The sequence below is a fragment of the Camellia sinensis genome, chromosome 2 (genome assembly GCF_055761805.1).
Source record: "Camellia sinensis isolate YWXY chromosome 2, ASM5576180v1, whole genome shotgun sequence".
NCBI classification, from domain to species: domain Eukaryota; kingdom Viridiplantae; phylum Streptophyta; class Magnoliopsida; order Ericales; family Theaceae; genus Camellia; species Camellia sinensis.
In genome coordinates, this window is record NC_138962.1 from 42,711,949 (window position 1) to 42,733,529 (window position 21,581).

The window sequence follows — 21,581 nt, forward strand, 5'->3', positions numbered from 1 at the left end:
TACTATTAAAGCTCTGAGCTTTTTTATTACTAACAGGTACTTCATCAAAGTAGTAAAGACCTTCAAGCATCCTAGCACGCCCAATCATCATCCCCGAGTTCTGGTCCTGAAATTCACAATGGGATTCAAAAAATGTAACACGACAATTAGAATCCTTAGATAGTTTACTGACAGACAAAAGGTTACAGGCTAAGTTGGGGACGTGAAGAACAGCATTGAGATTAATTTTCTCAGTTAGTTTAATAAATCCTTTTCCTGCAATAGGTGAAAAACTACCATCGGCTATTCTGATTTTGTCATGACCAGAACAAGGGAAATAGGTACTAAATAAATGGGAAAAACTAGTCATGTGATCGGAGGCACCGGAATCTATGATCCACGGAGAGAAGTTTAGGCAAGAGAAGGCTTTAGGATTTCTACCTGTTTGTGCCAACAAAACACTAGGAGTACCGGATGAGGAGTTGGATTTTATCAGCTTTAAGAGTTGATCAATCTGCTCTTTGTTGAAGGGACCTGAATTGGCTTCATTAGCGGTAGGAAAGCCACGATTCTTCTCTCCTTGTTTGCTGCTTTTCCAGTTGACAGGTTTGCCATGGATCTTCCAACACGTTTCGCGTGTATGGCGAGGCTTGTTGCAAAAATCACACCAGACCCGTGGCTTATCATCAAACCTGCGCTGGTAATTTGCAGCCTTGTTGGCCGCAGCATCGCTAATTAAAGCAGAAATTTCAATTGATTCACCAGTACCTTTTTTCTTAAGCATGACGCTCCTTCGGCTCTCTTCCCTTCTGACTTCGGCAAATACTTCGCCAATGGATGGGAGAGGAGGTCTGCCAATAATTCTTCCTCGCACTTCATCGAACTCAATGTTGAGGCCGGCAAGAAACTTGTAAATACGGCTGTCTTCCACAGTTTTCTTGTGGTGGTTGCAGTCGTCAACCGATTTCCATTCGTATGTGTTGAAGATGTCAAGATCCTGCCACAACCTTTTCAACGAATTGAAATATTTGGTGACGGAATCATCTCCTTGACGAATCTCTCCCAACTTCAAAGTTAATTCGAAAACTTGAGATTGATTTCCTAGGTCAGAATACATCTGACTAACATTATCCCACAATTCTTGTGCAGTAGGATAGCACATGTAATTAGAGCTTATATCCTCCTCCATAGAATTGACCAACCATGTCATAACCATGGAGTTTTCAGCGTCCCAACTGTCAAACAGCGGATCATTAACAGCAGGAGCTTTCTTGTCACCAGTGATGTAACCGATCTTTCCTTGCCCACGGATATACATCCGGACAGATTGTGACCAGCGGAGAAAATTATCACCATTTAGGCGGATGGTGGTGATTTGGACAGAGTGAGAGTTGGACGTTTTCACCGGAATGGCAGCGGCAGGGGTTGAAGTGGTTTCGGACGTGACTTCCGACATGGCTATGACGGTTTTAGGGCTGCTGCGTTTTTTGTTGCTCTGATACCAACTTAGAAAATATGAGGAAGAAGAACTCCGAAAATATGAGGAAGAAGGAATATATTTCTGTTATATTCAAAACTTCTTATTTTACAAGACCAAATGACACTCCTTATATAGGAGATATTACAAACATCATTATAACCCATTATATGCCACTTACATATTATATATTACCACTATCTACCACTATCTACCACTATCATATTATATACATGCCACTATCTACCACCAACACCACTATCATATTCTATACATGCCACTATCTACCACCAACACCACTATCATATTATATGCATTAACACAAATTTCCAGCAGCCCGACTAGTTCATCTACTTCGTTTGAGGCCCCTGTTCCACCTGCTGATATGTCATCTGATGACCTTCCTATTGCACTCCGCAAAGGTAAACGAACTTGTACTCAACATCCCATTGCTCATTTCGTTTCTTATGATCGCCTCTCTCCTAGTCTTCAGTCGTTTGCTTGTAGCTTGTCTAGTATTTCCATTCCCCGCACCTATCAGCAGGCTATGTCCATCTCTGGTTAGAAGCATGCCATGGATGAGGAAATGCATGCTCTTCATCAGAATTAGACGTGGGAACTTACCTGTCTGCCGTCTGGCAAATCTATTGTGGGTTGTCGTTGAATTTATATTGTTTAGTATCTTCCTGATAGAGCTGTTGAGCGACTTAAGGCTCGCCTGGTAGCTAAAGGCTACACCCAGACCTATGGTGTTGATTACTTGGAGACTTTCTCTCATGTGGCTTGTCTAAATTCTATTCGGATTTTTCTCTGTGTTGTAGTTAATCAGTCTTGGCCTTTATATCAGCTTGATATCAAGAATGCCTTTCTCCATGGTGATCTCCAAGAGGAGGTGTATATGGATCAACCCCCTGGCTATGTTGTTCCTGGCCAAGAGCATCTTGTTTGTCAATTGCAGAAGGCCTTGTATGGTCTTAAGCAGTCCCCTCGTGCCTCGTTTGATCACTTTAGTGCTGTTGTGCTTGCCTATGGATTTCACCGTTCCACCTTTGATCACTCTGTTTTTGTTCACCACTCGTCTACTGAGAGTATTGCTCTTATTGTCTATGTGGATGACATCATCATTTCAGGGAGTGACTCCACTAGTATTGCTGATTTGAAGCAGTATTTGGGACAACAATTTCATACCAAAGACTTGGGCCTTTTTCGGTATTTTCTTCGGATTAAAGTTGCCCGCTCTTCTCAGGGCTTGTTTTTTTCTCAATGGAAGTATGTTCTTGATCTTCTTACTGAGATTGGCATCTTAGGCACTCGCCCCAGTGATACTCCCATTGATTCTAGTGTCAAGCTTGATAGTGACACTGGAGACTTATTGCCCGATATTGGTCGTTATCGTCGGTTGGTTGGGAAGTTAAGGGTTGGTTTGGGATGTCCTAAAAAAGTGCACTTTTTGACTTATTGGTGGGTTTGGGTTGGGTTGGGTTTGGGTTGGGTTTGATGTGATGCGTTAGAGAGGTGATGTGATTTAAATAAGATGATGTGACTTAAATAAGATAGTGACTTTTTGACTTTTTGGCTTATTTAGTACATGCCAAACTAGCCCTAAATTTTGTTCTTTTGTTCTATTGTTAATATTTACTTAAGTTGAAGATACGATGGTCATATTGCTATGTTAGGGTTTTGTATGTATATTTGACTGATGTAAAGTTGAGGCTAATGCTTATTTCAATATATAAAACTTCTTCTTCTTCTTCCTTCTAAATCTCAACCCTAAATTCCTTCATTTTACATTCTAATTGATGACATCTAAGGAATCCAGGTAAAATTCCCAAAAATTTCTTTACCACAAGAAACAACCGAATTATTTTTCATATGTGACTGCTAACACCCTCCAAACAGTTGCCATGTCATCTCCAAAACCTCACTCTACGAAATCATCAACCTAACCTTGTACCCAAGGAATGAATATGAACAGTGCACCATAATTAAAACACAACATATGGGATAAAAGCATGGAACTACCTGCATGTCAATGGAAGTGCCAGTAGTAACAAAAAATAACCCAAGCAGCAAGCCCCTAAATGGCCTTATATCAGCTTCAATCTGTGTTCGGAAATTTGTTTCTGCTAATAATGCCCCAGCCAAAAATGCTCCAAGCTGCACAGTGAATGCAAAAATCACAAATTACATAAACTAATAAATTTGAACAGCATCAATATCAGGTATTCTCCATCTTTGAGAAATATATATCACACCGTGTCACTGAAACCCAACTTCTGGGTTAGGAGTGAAGTCCCAGCAACTGTCAATAGGCAGAGAGCAACAAAAGCTTCTGAGCTCCTCGCTTCTGCAACCACCTGGGATTCATATATTTGATTTAGTATGTGCACCATATGACGACATGACTTTGGAGATTTTCTGGTTTAGATAACTTAATGCAAACCTCAAAAACTCTCCGAAGAAGGTATTTTCCTCCCAGAGAAAGCAAACCAAGTCCACCTAAAGCCTTCAAACTTTCTTTAGCAAGCATTGGCCAAATACTTTCCTCAACCAAATTCTGCAGAGAATGACAAGCCAAAAATTTAAAGAAAGAAAGAAAGAAAGAAAGGAAGAAGGAAGGGAAATATTAAGAAATACTTGATCAGTAAAACAGGAAGCACTGAGAAGCTAAATTGCTTTTTTACTGATTACAAAAAAGAGCTCAATTAACTTAATGATAGAAATCTAATTTTGAATTTTTTTATTTAACATCAGGTAATTAGAAATTGTGAAGGAATGATTTGTGGTGCAACCATTAGCTATATATACAAGAATCCAAAATTTAAATGATTGATATGAGATGCCTGCTACCCATGGCATGGTTAAGGATAAAACTAAGCCAGGCCTCTAAACACTTCAACAACTTGCCAACTTCACAAATGGAGATATCTCAACATCTGACATTGATTTCCATTTCACTCTGACTTGATATCCGGATTTTCCATCATGAACCTGTTTCTAAAGTCCTCCATGCATACAAAGAACGCACTGACTGATATCTTAGGACATTTACCCTTCTCAACAAAATACCCAGCCTTAATCTCCTCAACACATTGCCCAACTAAAGGCCCAAACCTTCCTGTCCATCATAATTAATTGTGCAAAACCTATTAAGTTTCCTTTCCTTCCTAGAAGATGGTTTTACCCCCTTTTTCTTCTTAGCCTTCTGACTTAAGTTTCACAGGTTCAAATTTCTTGAAGCTAATGCAGTCACCACACATCTCATTCTCCTTCTCTACATTAGCCAACTCCTTCATCTTCTTAACCACAAATTCTAACTGACCCTGATTTAACCAATCACCCTTATCATAAGAGAGAGTGAACCCTGATTTAACCAATCACCCTTATCATAAGAGAGAGTGAACACGTCTACTTGACATATATAATCTTATCTTCCTTTTGAGAAGTAAAAATCCTTTGGCATCAAAATCAGTAAGTTGAGCATGATAGGTTAAACTGCTACGTCTTGATGTGACTCTTTTATCCAGACATTGAATTGTCCACTCAACTAAGAAATAGTAGGAAATTGTTAAACAAGAAGCTAACAAGCTCCATATAGGCTATAAACAATAAGGACCATTTGCTATATAATATACAACTATTGCACGTTCCCCTTCTTTTTTCTTCTTCCTTCTCTGTTTCTTCCCTTTCTCTTCTCTCCCTATTTTCCCCCTTCACTGCAAGCTGTAACTGGGTGCTACATCACCATGCCCGGTCAATTTAAGGCCCTCAAGAAACATCCTACGATTCAGTCAACAGCATGGTTATTAGAATCCCAATCCGGATCTTATGATCCTACGATCTTATGATCCATTTGGATACAATCAATCCGGATCGTGTAAAAAATCCCTTATAGGTAGGATCTTTCGATCCTAGTAATAGGATCTTATAGGATCGTGAAATCCCGATCCAAGTCTGATCCTATCCGATCCAATTTATAAGCCTTGTTTTATATTGTATAATCTATTTTATTGTAAATTTTATATTTGTTATCTAAATATCAATTTATGTACTCCAAATTAATATTAAAAAAAAAATAGTTTGAATTTAATAAACAAACTAGGAAACAAACATTTAATATAATACCAATTTTATTCACCCAAAAAAATATAATACCAATTTAAGAAAACTACGTAGTCAAGAAAACAAACTTAGGGCTGGTTTGGAGTGTCCTAAAAAAGTGCACTTTTTGTCTTTTTGGACTAAAAAAGACAAAAAAAAAATATGAAGGTGTTAAAATCCACCTACTCTCCACCTACTTCACCCACTTAAACCTACTCCACTAAACATAACCCACTACACCACTACCACCTCACCTACTCCACTAAACCTAACCCACTACACCACTACCACCTCACCTACTCCACTAAACCTAACCCATTACACCACTACCACCTCCACTTCACCTACTCCTTACCTACTACACACTCACCCTCTTCTATATATAGGAATCATGAATCATTGTAATAGATATCAATATATCAATCAATAATAATACATACAATTTATTCTCTCTCTTTCTCTATACATTATTTCTTACATGGTATCAGAGCTGGTTTAAAACCTAGTATTTTCGCTTCCCCGGCGGGCGGCAACCTCACCTTAGCCGCCCGCCGGACCTCAACCTATTCCGCTGATAAAATCAACAAAGATTTGTGCAACTGTAGTCATGTGTGAGGCTGATGGAGAAGAATTCTTCACCTCATATGACGAGACAGTCTGGAACTAGAAACACTGCAACATTCTGCTCTGGAATTCTGCAGCAGCTAGATTATAGCTTGGTTGAGTGCCAAGCTTTGGTTCTTCCACCCACTCTTGAACTTGCCCAGCAAAGTGTGAAGGTTCATGCTTGTGTTGGAGGGACTAGTGTGCGCGAAGATCAGCGCATTCTCTCCAGTGGGGTTCATGTTGTTGTTGGTACTCCTGGTCGTGTGTTTGACATGTTGCGGAGACAATCACTTCGCCCTGTTTACATCAAAATGTTTGTCTTGGATGAAGCTGATGAAATGTTGTCACGAGGTTTTTAAAAATCAGATCTATGATATTTTCCAGTTGCTGCCACCCAAAATCCAGGTTGGGGTGTTCTCAGTTGCTGCCACCCAAAATCCAGGTTGGGGTGTTCTCTGCCACAATGCCACCAGAGGCTCTTGAAATCACCAGGAAATTCATGAATAAGCCTGGAAAGAGAAAAAGCTCATGCTAGGATTTGCGAAGTGATTCGCTGCAGGAATTTTGGCTTTGGATGAAACCCTTACCATACTCCACTCATTCTCTCCAACTGTTCTAACTTTTTATTTTTATTATTATTATTATTATATCAAATAATCAATGCACTCATGTTCCCCACTAACAGTGTCCACTTTTGACCCAAACCATTTTCAATCCATCATTTCTCCTTCACCTTTTGCACCCCACTCACCGACGCTCTCTCCACTTTATCACATGGGTTTGTCCCTCTCTCTCCTCCATTTGATTTCAAAAATCACTTATTTTTATTTATTTTTTCCAAGTCACTTTTCCTCTTTTTTAAATACCCCACTTTATTTTGAAACAATCGCACTGATGTTTTTCATATAATCCATCTATAAATATTTTTTTATCTATTTTCTTTCTCCCTTGTTTTCTTTCATTTTATTTTTATTTTTTCAACAAAACACTCCCAAAACAAAAAAAAAAAAAAAAAAAAAAAAAAAAAAAAACAACAACAACAACAACATTTTACAAACTTGTCATTTCTTCATGCCGGGGATCAACCCCGATCAGCATTTTACACCATAAAAAAAAAATAAAATAAAAAAAAATAAAAATAAAAAAACACAAAACAAAACAAAACACAACCAACACAAATCGGAACAGTGGGATTTTTCTTCTCGCCTATTCCGCCGGTCTTTTCTTCTTGCCACCGTCTTGGGCGGCCCTTGCCGGTGTTGCCTCCGTGTTTCCCACTCCACTGGGCATGATCACTACTCCCTGCTCCTCCACTGCAGCATATGGCGACCCTCCAAATCGGAACATAAAACTGGCCTTCCGCTTCAGCTCCTTGTTTTCCGCCTTTAGCACACTTATCTCTGCTCGCGCATCCTTATACATGCGTTGGAGCAGAGCCAGTTGGACGTTTAACTGCTGCACCTCATTTGTCCTACTCTGCAGCCGGTTCGACAAATTTGTAACCGCAGTCATGGTTTCCACACATGACTTCAAGGTATACTGATTGGCCTCCACATCCGACTGCACCGCCATTTTTTGCTCCACCGACCGCATCGGAAAGTTCAACGGAGCAAAACCAGAGGTGTTTGGTTGAGGTTCACTGGCTACCGCACCAGTTATTTCTCTTGTGGACTCGTTCAGTTCTGGAAAGAGCGTGAGCAGACCACGGGAAGAGGAGGCCATGTTCTGGGTAGCTGGACGGGAAGAAGAGGCCATGTTGCTGAGTGTTTCAGAGACGGGTTGGTTACAGAGTATTACAGAGTTTCTTTCTCAGCAAAGGAAGAGTTGTTTTCAGAATGGTATGCCTCAGCCTCAGCCTTCGTCTTGGTTAAATAGCCGAGGCAGCCACGCGTATCGCGCGCCTCTTGCCGCCCGACAAACTGGCACGCCTTTTCATGGCACATTTTTTGACAAAGTGGACACGCCTTTTGATGGCACGCCTTTTGATGGCACGCCTTTTGATGAATTTGGGCACGCCTTTTGATGGCACGCCTTTTGACAAAATTGGGCACACCTTTTGAGGGTGCGACTTTACAAGGGTCCGACAAGACTCTGTAAACTGTCCCGACATAGATTCCGGTTAGTTTCTACAAGGGTCCGACAAGACTCTGTAAACTGTCCCGACATTGATTCCGGTTAGCTCCTTCATGGGTCCGACAAGACTCTGTAAACTGTCCCGACATTGATTTCGGTTAGTTTCTACAAGGGTCCAGCAAGACCCCGTAAACTGTCCTGCTACAACGGTCCGACATGACCCCATAAACTGTCTTCTACAACGGTCTGACACGACCACACAGTGTCTGCTACAACGGTCCGACATGACCCCGTAAACTGTCTGCTACAACGGTCCGACATGACCCCATAAACTGTCTTCTACATTGGTCTGACACCGCCATCCAGTGTCCTCTACACCGTTATGACACCACCATACAGTGTCCTCTACATGGTTATGACACCCCCATACAGTGTCCTCTACAACGTTATGACACCACCATCCAGTGTCTTCACCAATGGTCTGACACGACCATACAGTGTCTCTTATCCTCTTTTATTTTTATGTATTTTCTTGTTTTGTTACTCTCTCCAAACTCAAGTTGGTTAGTTCCTATCCCCCTTGAGTTTGCGGGGGGCTGTTAAAATCCACCTACTCTCCACCTACTTCACCCACTTAAACCTACTCCACTAAACATAACCCACTACACCACTACCACCTCACCTACTCCACTAAACCTAACCCACTACACCACTACCACCTCACCTACTCCACTAAACCTAACCCACTACACCACTACCACCTCCACTTCACCTACTCCTTACCTACTACACACTCACCCTCTTCTATATATAGGAATCATGAATCATTGTAATAGATATCAATATATCAATCAATAATAATACATACAATTTATTCTCTCTCTTTCTCTATACATTATTTCTTACAGAAGGTTCGGGTTAACTTTTTGACTTTTTATGGAAAAATGTGTATTAAAAAATTGTATAAAAAAAGTGTGTAAGAGATGATAAGAGAGGAGTGGGCCCCAGCCGTACAACTGGCTGTGTAATTTGAGTTGGAAATTATTGGCTAATTTTTGTACAAAGCACTGGACGGTTTTGTTTGACCCGTAGGGGTCATCACGGGTCCCATTTTAATAATCTGAACCGTTCAATGTGTGTAACTCGTCGAACACTAAGTACCTATAAAAAATCACGTTAATCGGATATCGATAGCTATCTGATCAGATTTATTTATTTTTCAATCATTAATTATAACACCATCCATTTGTTGTATATAACTGATTTGATCATATAGTAATCGATATCCGATCAATGTGATTTTTTGCAGACATATAGTACTCGACGATTTCTACACATTGAACGGTTCAGATTATCAAAACGGGACCCGTAATGACCCCATGGGACGAACAACGGTGTGTGTGAAAATCACACCGAATCATTTCATTTTTGCTGCACAGCCGCTGCTTTATATCAATTCAAATTGTACTTTTTGGGAAGAAAATTGATTTTTAAATTTTTTTTTTTTTGTGAATAGTGATATCTTTTTGGATTTTGGAATAACTTTTTGACTTTTTGACTTATATAGTATAAGCCAAACCAGGCCTTAGCTTTAGTGGTGTCTAAGGAGGGTAAAATGATTACAATTTTACCCTAATTTTTGGAGAGACAATTTTACCCTATTTACAATTTTAAAACATATGACTTCTCATCCTTTGCATGCCTTAGAAAGTATGCCAATGGGAGTTAAAGGGGAAATTTAAAATCATCCCAACACCACTAAATACACAATAAAAAAAGAGTAATCTTCCACTAATCATAGAAAAAGAAAGCTCTACCATCCCCAAATATAAGCATATGGAAAAACAAAAATTGACTTTTTCTTCCTATAACAAACCAACTTCAGTTTTCAAATAGGTAATACTGAACATGTTACTATTTTGACATACCTGGCTCTCCAGCACTGGAAGTATGACCAAGAGAGGGACAACTGCTATGTCCTGCAAATATCAAGCAGCAGGGATCCAAAGGTTATTGACCTGATACTTTTTGATGCACTTTGCATGACCAGCCCAAGTCAATTCATAAAGAAAAATGGAGGAGGAAAAACAACAGCATCACCAATGACATTACAAAAATCAAAAAGATGTTTTTGAGCATAACAGAATCAAATAGAACCTGTAGTAGAAGAATCCCCAAAGTTGCCGAGCCAAATCTAGTTGGAAGCTCACCCTTTTCTGCAAGAAGCTACATACTACACGAGATAAGCATAAAACAGCTATGCACAATCTTTATAGCAATAAACAAATTACCAAATTTACATGAATGGGAAACAGATACACATGTATTCAACCATATGGAGCAGAATTTCTCTTTCCTTTCCACTTTGATTGGTAAAAGGAAGAGACTCCGAAAAACATTACAAAGAACTAGAGGAGAAGAAGAAGGATGAAGAATGAGAAAGGCAGAGAATAGAGGAAATCCTACTACACAAGTATCTAAAACTGCTTGCCAATCAGCCAGAGTCCTCGTCACTTTTTGTTAGTCAATTCTGTGAACCCATGGGAATGGAAACTGCCTCAAGGGGACCACAGCATTGACTTCTATACAATGTGAGCTAGGTTGTTATATTCTTTTGATCTCTTATTTCCAACTTGACTAACATCTCCCAAGCATTCTCCAGCCAGATGTTAGAGATCTTTGAACTGTCAAACTCAATATGTCCAGATCATGGTATCAGGTGACATACCTTCAAATGTAGAAAAATTCCCCAAGATTGCATACTGATGTTTATTATGACAACCTAACAGAAACTCATAGGCTCCCAAGAACAAAGAGAAAAATCCAAGTGAATAGTAAAGGCACTACATCAAAATAAGTGTAAGCTACCAATACATGCTTTGGCAATTAAGATATATTAGAAAATCTAATTATTGCATAAGCCATGCTGCAAATTCACAAGGCCAATGCTGGCAAACTCTAACCAACTTATTTAATCGACAGAGCAACCTTCAAATACCTAGAACAAAATTACCTGCAGGACAAAAGCTGAAGAAGACAATGAAAGAGCAGCACCGATCACTATTGCCTCATCAACACTCCTGATGTTCACCTACAAATTTTAGAAATCAAGACATCAAACAAATACATGAAATTTCAATGTTCAAACATGGATCACCACATGGTAAATACAATTTCTATAAGTTTATCCAAGTGTCAACAAAAAGTTTTGTAGACAATTTGAAATATAGATGAACACAATAAATGATTCAGCACTAACTAACTCACATACTGATATGGGGATTGACACCTTAAAGTCTATGCTCGGAAAAGGAGAAAGAAAACATCCATATGGGCCCTACCAACGGACCATTGTCTCACCATTGGTATCACATTATAGGGGGACTGTTTTCAAGGGGTTTGGTTGAACCCAAACAATTTTAGCTACTTCAGATTTGAGAAAACTCAGACAAATCAGGTGCATTTCAATAAATTGCCTATCAGGGAGTACTTTTGTAATTTGCCCCATCTAAACTAAGCTTGCAAGTAGAATAGGACAAAAAAGTTCAAAGTAGTTGGCAAAATCACAACATGAGAACTCCACAACAATAGTTTTTCAATTGCCAAATTTCCCACCAAAAACAAGGCAGGACACAACAATGGTAGTGCATTTCAGGATTAGATTTACTGACATTAAGAAAAATAAATAAAAAAAATTCTCACCAAATCAGGCCTTGAGTGAAAAAGGAACTCCAATATTCTTGTTCCAATAGCCCCATTAGGGGGAAGCTCAAATGCTGTGAAAGCAAGAGTGGACAACACAACCTGCAACAAGCCACATAAAAGTTAACACAAGAAATATAACATGGACCCAGAATTAATAGGATCATTATTATTTTTTTTGCAGAAGAGCGTTTAGTACAGTTATCATTTCTTTCTTAGAAGACCTAAATTTGCATCCTTTGTTAGCTTATTATATTAGCCGAAAGTGTTAGCATATTATATTAGCCGAAAGTCACTATGGTCTGTAATCATTTTATGCACTCAGGGATCATCTTGTAATTGTAAACCCTAATCTTCATTTATAAATAAGGGGTGATATTCTATCATACCCTAAGCTGGTTACCCAAGCTTCATGGTATCAGAGCTACACCTCTAGGGTTAGGGTTCAAAACGTACCTAGTTGGATCATCTGCTGGGTCGATCTTCAGCCACTGTCGTCACTCCGCTTCGTCTTCATCAGCCGATTGGATCATCTGCTTCGTCTTCATCGATCTCCTCAGCTCCTCAGCTCGTCTTCGTCTTCTCCTCAGCTCGTCGATCTCCTCCAGCCGTTCGTCACTCGTCTTCATCGCCCTCGTCGTCCTCAGCTCCTCTGTCGTCTTCGTCACTCGTCGTCCTCAGCTTCGTCACTCGTCGTCCCTCGTCGTCCTCACTGTGGTTTGTGATTGCCACTAGTTGTGTTGCGGGTTCGGTAGTATTGTATCCATGACAGATTCCACCAGTGTGTCCCCTTCTTCTCAAACACCAAAGAGTGAGAGTCCCATTCTACCTCCTACCATGACTAAGAACCCCAACCCTAGTCTGAAAATCACCACCTCTCTATTTAATGGTCAGAACTACCTAGCATGGTCTCAAAGTTTGACTATGTTTTTGAAGAGCAGAGGGAAAATGGGATATGTTGATGGCAGGATACAGGCCCCTAGTACCACTGACTCAGGTTATGACCAATGGGAGATTACCAATTCTTTAATTATGAGTTGGCTTATCCATTCGATGGTTCCAGAACTTGGTGAGGGCTACTTGTCTATGGAGACTGCCCAGGACGTTTGGGAGGCTGTGGCTGTTACCTATTCCCGCAATGGGAATTTTTCACAGGCATTTGAGTTGCGCCGCTCTATTGAGAGCACACTTCAGGGGGAGCAAACTGTTCTTCAGTACTTCACTTTCCTCACCAACGGCTGGAAACGCCTTGACCACCTGGAAGACTATAAGCCCGTTTGCCCTACTGATTCTGTCGGGTACAAGAAGTTCATCGCACGGGAACGGGTCTTTAAATTTTTGGCCGGCCTAAATGTGGAGTATGACCCAGTTAGGAGTCGAGTTCTGAGTATGGATACTCTTCCTTCACTTCAGGAGGCATTTTCCTATGTACAAAATGAGGAGAGTCACCGGTCTGCTATGATGTCCCCTGTCTCTACTGACCGTTCCGCATTACTGTCTACTCCTCGAGATGGCCTCAGCCTGCCTCATCCGTCTGCTGCTAAGGAGTCTGTATTTTGTGATTATTGCAAGAAGCCGCGGCATACTCGTGAGACGTGTTGGAAGCTTCATGGGACTCCATCCGGGGGTCGCGGTGATCGGTCTGGTTCTCGAGGAGGTCGGTCAGGTCAATCTAGGGGACGTGGTTCCTATTCCCGGGCTCATCAGTCTAGTGCCGTTGATACCCTTGATTCTAATTCTACTTCTGTTACCCAAGCTTCTGATACTGAGCTGGAGGATGCTTTGCGCCAATTATTGGACCGCCGATCTTCTACTGCTCTCAGTACCGCTTCCTCGTCCTTTGCCCGCTTAGGTAACTTAGCATCTTCTCCTTGTGCTTTCCTGTGTCATACATCTTTGCCTTGGATTATTGATTCTGGTGCCTCAGATCATATGTCTGGCTCCGCTGATCTTTTCTCTGTCTATAAGCCCTCTTCAGGTCAGGACAAAGTTAGGATTGCCGATGGAACTGTTTCTTCCATTTCTGGAAAAGGTTTAGTCCAAGTCACTCCTACCATACATCTATCTTCTGTTCTCCATGTTCCTAAGTTTTCTGTTAATCTATTATCCTTAAGTCGTTTTACCCAGGATTTGAATTGTCGTGTGACGTTTTTTCCTGATCATTGTCTTTTTCAGGACCTTGTCACGGGGAGGACGATTGGCAGTGGTAGTGCAGAAAATGGTCTCTACTTCCTAGATCAACCGGACAAACTTGCTTATTCTTCCACCACGTCTTCTACTACCCCCGCTGATGTATGGCTGTGGCATCGACGTCTTGGGCATCCCTCCTTTCATTTACTTAAGCATTTATTTCCTTCTAGTTTCGCCAATCATCATGTGTCTGACTTTCTTTGTGAGTCTTGTCAACTTGGAAAACAACATAGAGCTTCTTTTGCTCCCAGTTTGAATAAAAGCTTCGTTCCTTTTTCATTAATACATTCTGATGTTTGGGGTCCCTCTCGTGTTCTGTCTGTGAAAGGTCATCGCTGGTTTGTTATATTTATTGATGATTTTTCTCGTGCTACTTGGGTGTATCTCATGAAAGATAAAAGTGAGGTTTTCTCTGTGTTTCGCACTTTTCATAAGATGATTTGTACTCAGTTTGGAGCCACTATCAAAATATTTCGTTCTGATAATGGCGGGGAATACATCGATTCTGGGTTAGGACAATATTTCTCTACTCATGGCATTATCCATCAGACCTCTTGCACCAATACCCCTCAACAAAATGGGGTGGCCGAACGCAAGAATCGGCATCTTCTTGACATGGCTCGGTGCATGTGTTTTTTTATGAATGTGCCTCGACCCTATTGGGGCGACGCTGTTCTCACCGCTACCCATCTTATTAATCGTCTCCCTACCCAGGTCTTGGACAAACAAGCTCCGCTTCACGTCCTCCTCGGTTCTCAGTCCTTGTTTTCTATTCCTCCCAAAATATTTGGTTGTGTCTGTTTTGTCCATAATCACTCTCCCTCTCGTGGTAAGTTGGACCCTCGCTCCCTCAAGTGTGTTTTCCTTGGTTACACTCCTACTCAAAAGGGGTATAAATGTTACCACCCTTCTTCTCGTAAGTGGTTTGTGTCCATGGATGTCACTTTCTTTGAGTCCCAGTCCTATTTCTTGTCCTCTCCGGTGTCACCGTCCTCATTTCCGGGGGAGCCTTGGTGTGAAGTGAGTCCTGTGCCTCCTATGGTAGAACCAGTTGCTCTTGCACCACCCTCTACTACTGTGCTTCCTATGGTGGAACCAGTTGTTCTTGCACCCCCCTCTTCTACTGGAACTATAGAACCCACTGTCACCAAGAATAAGGACGGGCATGTTTATGTCCGGGACATAGACAGACAACAAGTTAACTGGATACACGGGACCGTTTCTGCTACTCCACTGCCATCTCCTGCTTCTGATGAGAGTCTAGGTAACTTTGAATCTCGTGAGTCCATTGATCTTGATGTTCCTATTGCCCAGAGGAAGGGTGTGAGATCTTGTACTCAACATCCTATCTCACAGTTTGTATCATACTCTCATTTGTCATCCTCATATAGAGCGTTTGTGTCCAATATTTCCTCTGTTAGCATTCCTAACCATTTTCAGGATGCTCTTGCTACCTCTGAGTGGAAACTATCCATGATTGAGGAAATGAAAGCACTTAGGAAGAATGGCACTTGGGAATTGACTGAGTTACCTATGGGCAAACGACCTGTGGGATGTAAATGGGTATATACTGTGAAACACAAAGCAGATGGGTCTATTGAGCGTTACAAGGCAAGACTTGTGGCAAAAGGGTTTACTCAGACATATGGCATTGATTATCAGGAGACCTTCGCACCCGTGGCTAAAATGAATTCAGTCAGAGTACTTCTCTCTCTAGCAGCTAATCTAGATTGGCCGCTTTATCAGTTTGATGTCAAAAATGCTTTTCTCCATGGTGACCTCGAAGAAGAAGTATATATGGACATTCCTCCGGGTTTTGAGGATCATCAAACAGAAGGCAAAGTATGCAAACTTCGGAAGTCATTATATGGTCTCAAACAGTCTCCAAGGGCTTGGTTTGAGAGATTCACTCAGGCTATGTTTAAATATGGCTTCAAACAAAGTCAGGCAGATCACACATTGTTTGTGAAGCATTCCTCATGCGGTAAGACTACGGCACTTATTGTTTATGTAGATGACATAGTTCTTACAGGCAATGATAGTGGGGAAATACCTCTGTTGAAGAAATATTTAGCCAAAGAATTTGAAATCAAAGACTTGGGAAGCTTGAAGTATTTTCTGGGAATTGAAGTTGCTCGCTCTAAGGATGGGATATTTATCTCACAGAGAAAATATGTGCTTGACCTGTTGAAGGAAACTGGGATACTTGGCTGCAAGGCATGTGCCACCCCACTGGAACCCAATCAGAAATTGGGGGATGATGAAGGAGGAGAAGTTGTGGATAGGGGGAGTTATCAACGATTAGTGGGTAAGCTCATTTACCTATCTCACTCCCGTCCTGATATTACTGTTGCTGTCAGTGTAGTTAGTCAGTTTATGCATACTCCTCATCAGATTCACTTTGAGGCTGCCATGAGAATCTTGAGGTATTTGAAGTCTGCTCCTGGTAAGGGTCTGTATTTTTCAAAGTATGATCATCTTCGTGTAGAAGCCTATACAGATGCTGACTGGGCTGGGTCAGTAACTGATAGGAGATCAACTTCAGGGTATTGCACATTTGTTGGCGGCAACCTAGTTACTTGGAGGAGTAAGAAACAGAATGTGGTTGTCAGGTCAAGTGCAGAAGCTGAGTTTAGAGCTATGGCACAAGGTGTGTGTGAACTTTTATGGATCAAATTATTGTTGAGTGATCTAGGTATTGATCAGACGGACTCCATGCGGTTATACTGTGATAATAAGGCCGCCATCAACATCGCTCACAATCCAGTTCAACATGACAGGACAAAACATGTTGAGATTGATCGCCACTTCATTAAGGAGAAACTCACTAGTGGTACCATTTGTACTCCTTTTGTCCAGTCTGGTGAACAACTTGCTGACATTCTCACCAAGGGAATTGGGAATAAACCATTTCATGACATATTAGGCAAACTGGGCATGAGAGATATCTTCGCACCAGCTTGAGGGGGAGTGTTAGCATATTATATTAGCCGAAAGTGTTAGCATATTATATTAGCCGAAAGTCACTATGGTCTGTAATCATTTTATGCACTCAGGGATCATCTTGTAATTGTAAACCCTAATCTTCATTTATAAATAAGGGGTGATATTCTATCATACCCTAAGCTGGTTACCCAAGCTTCATCCTTCTCCTGTCTGATATCTCAAACATATTCCACAATTTGCATTGCTCAAATCTGGTATATCACTAATTTTAAGAATAGTTGGTTTGTTCCAAAACACAAACTTTCTACAATTTCTATATTATACATATCTCAAAAACTTAATAAAGCCTTATCCCATCGAGTTGATATCAGTTGTATGTAGTCATGTTTAAGACAAGGCATGTTTGGAACACAGTTGCTGAAATAATCCAAAGGCAGTGTGGAACAGGCAATATTTTGTCAAAATAGGTAGTAGACTCACATTGATCAAAAGTACCTTACCAAGTTTGGCAACTTCATCATGCCTTTGTTCACCTTCCTTCTTTGGTTTCTAAGAGGCTATAAAAGAATGCAAAGAGACTACTTTGTGGGGTGGGCTTGGGATACAGGATGCACAACAACTCCAACAACTCTTAGAGAAGGGGGATAGGGATTTGAAGGCTTGAGATTTTCAATCAAGCTCTTTTGGGGAAAATGGCTTTTGAGATAATCTTGGAGAAGGGTTGTAATGTTGTATGTGTAAGCAAAATGCAGAATCAGTGAATCACCTACTCATTCATTGTATGGTGGCAAGAGACCGTTGGCTAATGATTCTTAGCATGTGTGGATTTTTTTATCATCTCTTGGCATGTTTGGATTAAAGCTGGTATTTTCTTCAAGTTTATTGGACACTAGCATAGAGGGGCTATAGTAGAGAAGACAAGGAAAAAGCTTACTACTTGGTACATTTATGTTTGATGTAAATTATTATTATTTTATAATAGGAACTAGGAAGGAAGAACCACTTTTAAATTGAAAAGTAAAATTTTCACCTTTTGTATATTTGGTTCTTGAGGGTTGTTGATCCATCATTGAACCAATTATTCTTGGACTTCACAGAGACTTTTGAGCAAAGAGTTTCTTTTATTTAGTGTATACCGGTACCAACCCCTCGGTGCCTTTTCTTTTATAAAGTATTAATTATCAAAATATAGAAATAGTCATGCTTAAGGGATAACTTACATGTGATTTGTATGCCTACTAAACACCAATTGAGAATCGCAACTTAGTGCGACAAAGATTTACCTGAGTCAATCCCATGCCAAAGGCAAATTTTGCTAGAGCTTTCAAGCGTGCAAGTGAAAGCTCCAAACCCATCTCAAACAGCTGCAAAGAAATGTTAATTAGTGAAAAATAAGTATGCTACAGTTCTGACAAACCACACAGCACAGCAACTAAATGAAATAAGAGAATCATAAGCTTCTTAAATAAACCATATTGTCTAATTATAATTGCAACAAGAAATAGCAACATAAAGAAGTAAGTTTAGATGGTTGATTCTCTAGAAAAATCAGCCATTTTAATGAAATGTGCCAACTTGTTTGTCCTGAGGTTTGGCTTAGGCCCTGGCGGAGGGTTGGGTAACTTGGGTTTAAGGGTGTAGATGGCCAACCCCGTTGCATAGCAGATAGTGGCCGTCTGAGCAAACCCCACCCCAGAGAGAGAGAGAGAGAGATCATTCGGCTTACCAAGAAGAGGATCCCCCATTCAGATAGTACTTTAACGTCTGTAAGATTCCTTATCAGGCCAAATTGATTGAGCACAACTCCCGCAAAGAAGAAACCAAGTATCTGAAAACATTAAATAAATCTTCATCTTACTATATTTAAAAAAACAATAACCTACTAAGCAGCAATTCTTGTTCTGTCATGCTCTATAAAGGTGGAGATTAATCAAGTAGATTGGCAACAATCAATTTAAATCCCATCATACTAAATAACAATGTGTCTCATATGGGCCCTTTTTTCTACTAATTCTTTTAACATTCAGCTATAAAGGTTCTTTGCCAAACAAAAAGACTTAACAAATTTTATGTTCAAAAAATTATTTTAAGCATATAGAAATATTCTGCTGCAGCTCCAGTAAAATGTTTTATTACAAATCAATAAGACTGAAAATAATCACTAGAACATGCTCACACACACAATGCATGTCATTTTTGAATGCTACTGTGCAAAATGGAACCATGTATACACACACGCCCCCATAAGCATAAATACACAGATTTAGACATGCAGATTATGTTCGTATGTGAGCGCATTTTGTCTTGCATTGAGTGCAACTCAGCCATACCAAAAACAAGAGTCAAAAAATTCGAAGTACTAAGGTACACTTACAGGGCTAGCCTTGATGGTCTTGAAGGCTGGAACAACTATAACAGTCACAGCTAATAATGTCAAAGTATCCAATCCCAAATCATTGATGACCTCAACAGCACTGGCAACATCAAGTGCTGCATGTATACAGAATCTCTCCTTCCGATCCCGTCTATGATTGGAGAAGTGAAATCCTCTTTCACCAGAAATTAAAGAAGATAACAAAGGTCTGTAATTAGATGCATTTGCGGTAAAAGAAAAGCAGTGACTTGTCCATTGATACATGGAGAATAATGGCAAACCCACTCGCCGATTATAGGTATATGGCACAGAGAAAAATTGTCGAGACAGATTTGAAAATACATCAGAATTGGCCCTAATAGTGCTTGTTTGATTGATTATGTCATATCCCTGAAAATAAACAATCATATGTAATAGATTAGCATCCTGACTATCAATTACCTCCCAGAATGAGAAATATCACAGAAATGCATATTCAATCAATGTTGTCAAATAACATGCCCATGGCCTAGTGGCATGGAGGTTGGGGGTTCAACTCCCTAGGGTGCTAATCTAATAACTAACAACTATCATTCGCCCATCAAAAATAAAAATGTTGTCATATAACATGCTTATCATAATGAATCACAACACAACAGCACAAACATTTTGGACTGCTTATCCACTAACGTAAAAAGAAGACACCTCCAGCCCTAAAACATGCATCTGGTTGCAGATAATTTCCATACACAAGATATGTTACCCGTGCATGTTAAATGAGCATAGTAACAGCCCAAGGCTTTGATCAGCAATCTGGAGGAACCATTTTGCTTTTGAGGGAAAATTAGGATTCAACTTTTGCACTCAAAAGCAAGGCAATTACTTCTAAAATGCTAATCAAGGAGTGCTTTCATGAAAACTTTTGCTTTTACTTCAAAACCTAAACCTATTTAAGATTATTTGGATTTGGTGCTGATGGTGAATCAAATTAAATACAAAATATATGCGCATGCAAAACAAGGGTTGTCTTTTCCCAAACATTGGGAAAACAGATATCAAGGTTCAACACTTCAATTTTCTGTTTGTTAACAGACCTAGGCACAATTGTTTGGGAAAGTCAAGAAGTTTGAACCATGTTTAAGAAAATTGGAAAACATGATACAATGAAGGTAAAAAAAAATTCCTGGAATCCAAGCTAGTTCTTATTTGATCCCAGAAAGAAAATTCAAAAAAAAATTGCAAATAACCCTTCACTGAATATGCTTTCTGAAATATGCAATAAATCAAGTAGTCCAAAAGATTAATACTTGCAAAAATAATAATAAATAAATAATGAAAAAATAAGCAACTTAAAATTATGAAAAAAACAAAAAGATTGAGTTAGTATGGTTATTGTAAAAAGGTCAAACATGAAAGAAAGGAAATTTAAATTCAGTTTTTTACCCATAAATTGACATTCCATTAATTTTCTTTAATTTGCTTGTATTTTGTTTTTGGTAAAGAAGATGGGTTGTTAAGTGAAGAGTTTACCTTGGGAGCGTAGAAACAAGCAATGGAGTCTAGCATGCTGATATTGACGCTCATGAAGCTAGACTCTGACTGAATTGGGGAAGTTACCAGCACTATGATTCTTTCCCTCCAAAAAAAACCCTACAAAAACCGTTGCCAAGATATATATCTATATGTATATGTATTTCAGCTATGGATTTTTGCATACATGCCTGTGTACTGAAGATGAAAGGAGAGGTGGACGAATCACCACACGTTTAACTCCTGTGAGTTTATAGAGCTTTTTCAGAGACAGAGAGAGAGAGAGAGTAATTTTAGAGAGAGAAAGAGAGAAATTTGTCTGTGTGTGTGATGTGATGGAAAGAGTAAAACGGCAGACTCTTCTTCATTCTCAGATGTATAACGTCTAATGGATGATAAGACTCTTGATTTTGCTAAACTGAAAGCCCACGACTTGCCTACGTGGCAGATATATATGGCCCCGTTTGCATATTTTGACAGCAACGAAAAAAGGTCAGCCTAGTTATATTACATTTTTATTTTTTTGGATAAATTACCTTAATAGTCTGGTGTTTATATTTATTACAGTTTCTTTTATCTTTTGAAAATTGTATTTTCTTTTCTAAAGTTTAAATTTTTATTACA

The 21,581-nt window shown here is 39.8% G+C and overlaps 1 protein-coding gene across 4 annotated transcripts in view; it reads right to left on the bottom strand.

The window, feature by feature from the left end:
- LOC114284595 (K(+) efflux antiporter 3, chloroplastic) overlaps window positions 1-21,378 on the bottom strand; it is a 34,834-nt gene extending 13,456 nt beyond the window's left edge. For 3 of the 4 annotated variants that reach the window (XM_082914220.1, XM_082914218.1, XM_082914219.1), the window contains exons 1-11: window positions 20,958-21,378; window positions 19,449-19,838; window positions 18,801-18,902; window positions 18,358-18,438; window positions 11,939-12,040; window positions 11,250-11,327; window positions 10,394-10,462; window positions 10,165-10,215; window positions 3,900-4,013; window positions 3,712-3,813; window positions 3,479-3,613 (exon numbers count right to left, since the gene is read on the bottom strand). In XM_082914220.1, coding sequence (XP_082770346.1) covers window positions 3,479-3,613; window positions 3,712-3,813; window positions 3,900-4,013; window positions 10,165-10,215; window positions 10,394-10,462; window positions 11,250-11,327; window positions 11,939-12,040; window positions 18,358-18,438; window positions 18,801-18,902; window positions 19,449-19,838; window positions 20,958-21,011 — 1,278 coding nt within the window. In that variant the 5' untranslated portion in view covers window positions 21,012-21,378. The remainder of the gene's footprint in view (window positions 1-3,478; window positions 3,614-3,711; window positions 3,814-3,899; window positions 4,014-10,164; window positions 10,216-10,393; window positions 10,463-11,249; window positions 11,328-11,938; window positions 12,041-18,357; window positions 18,439-18,800; window positions 18,903-19,448; window positions 19,839-20,957) is intronic. The other variant, XM_082914221.1, reaches the window with a different exon arrangement.
- Window positions 21,379-21,581: the final 203 nt, after the last annotated feature.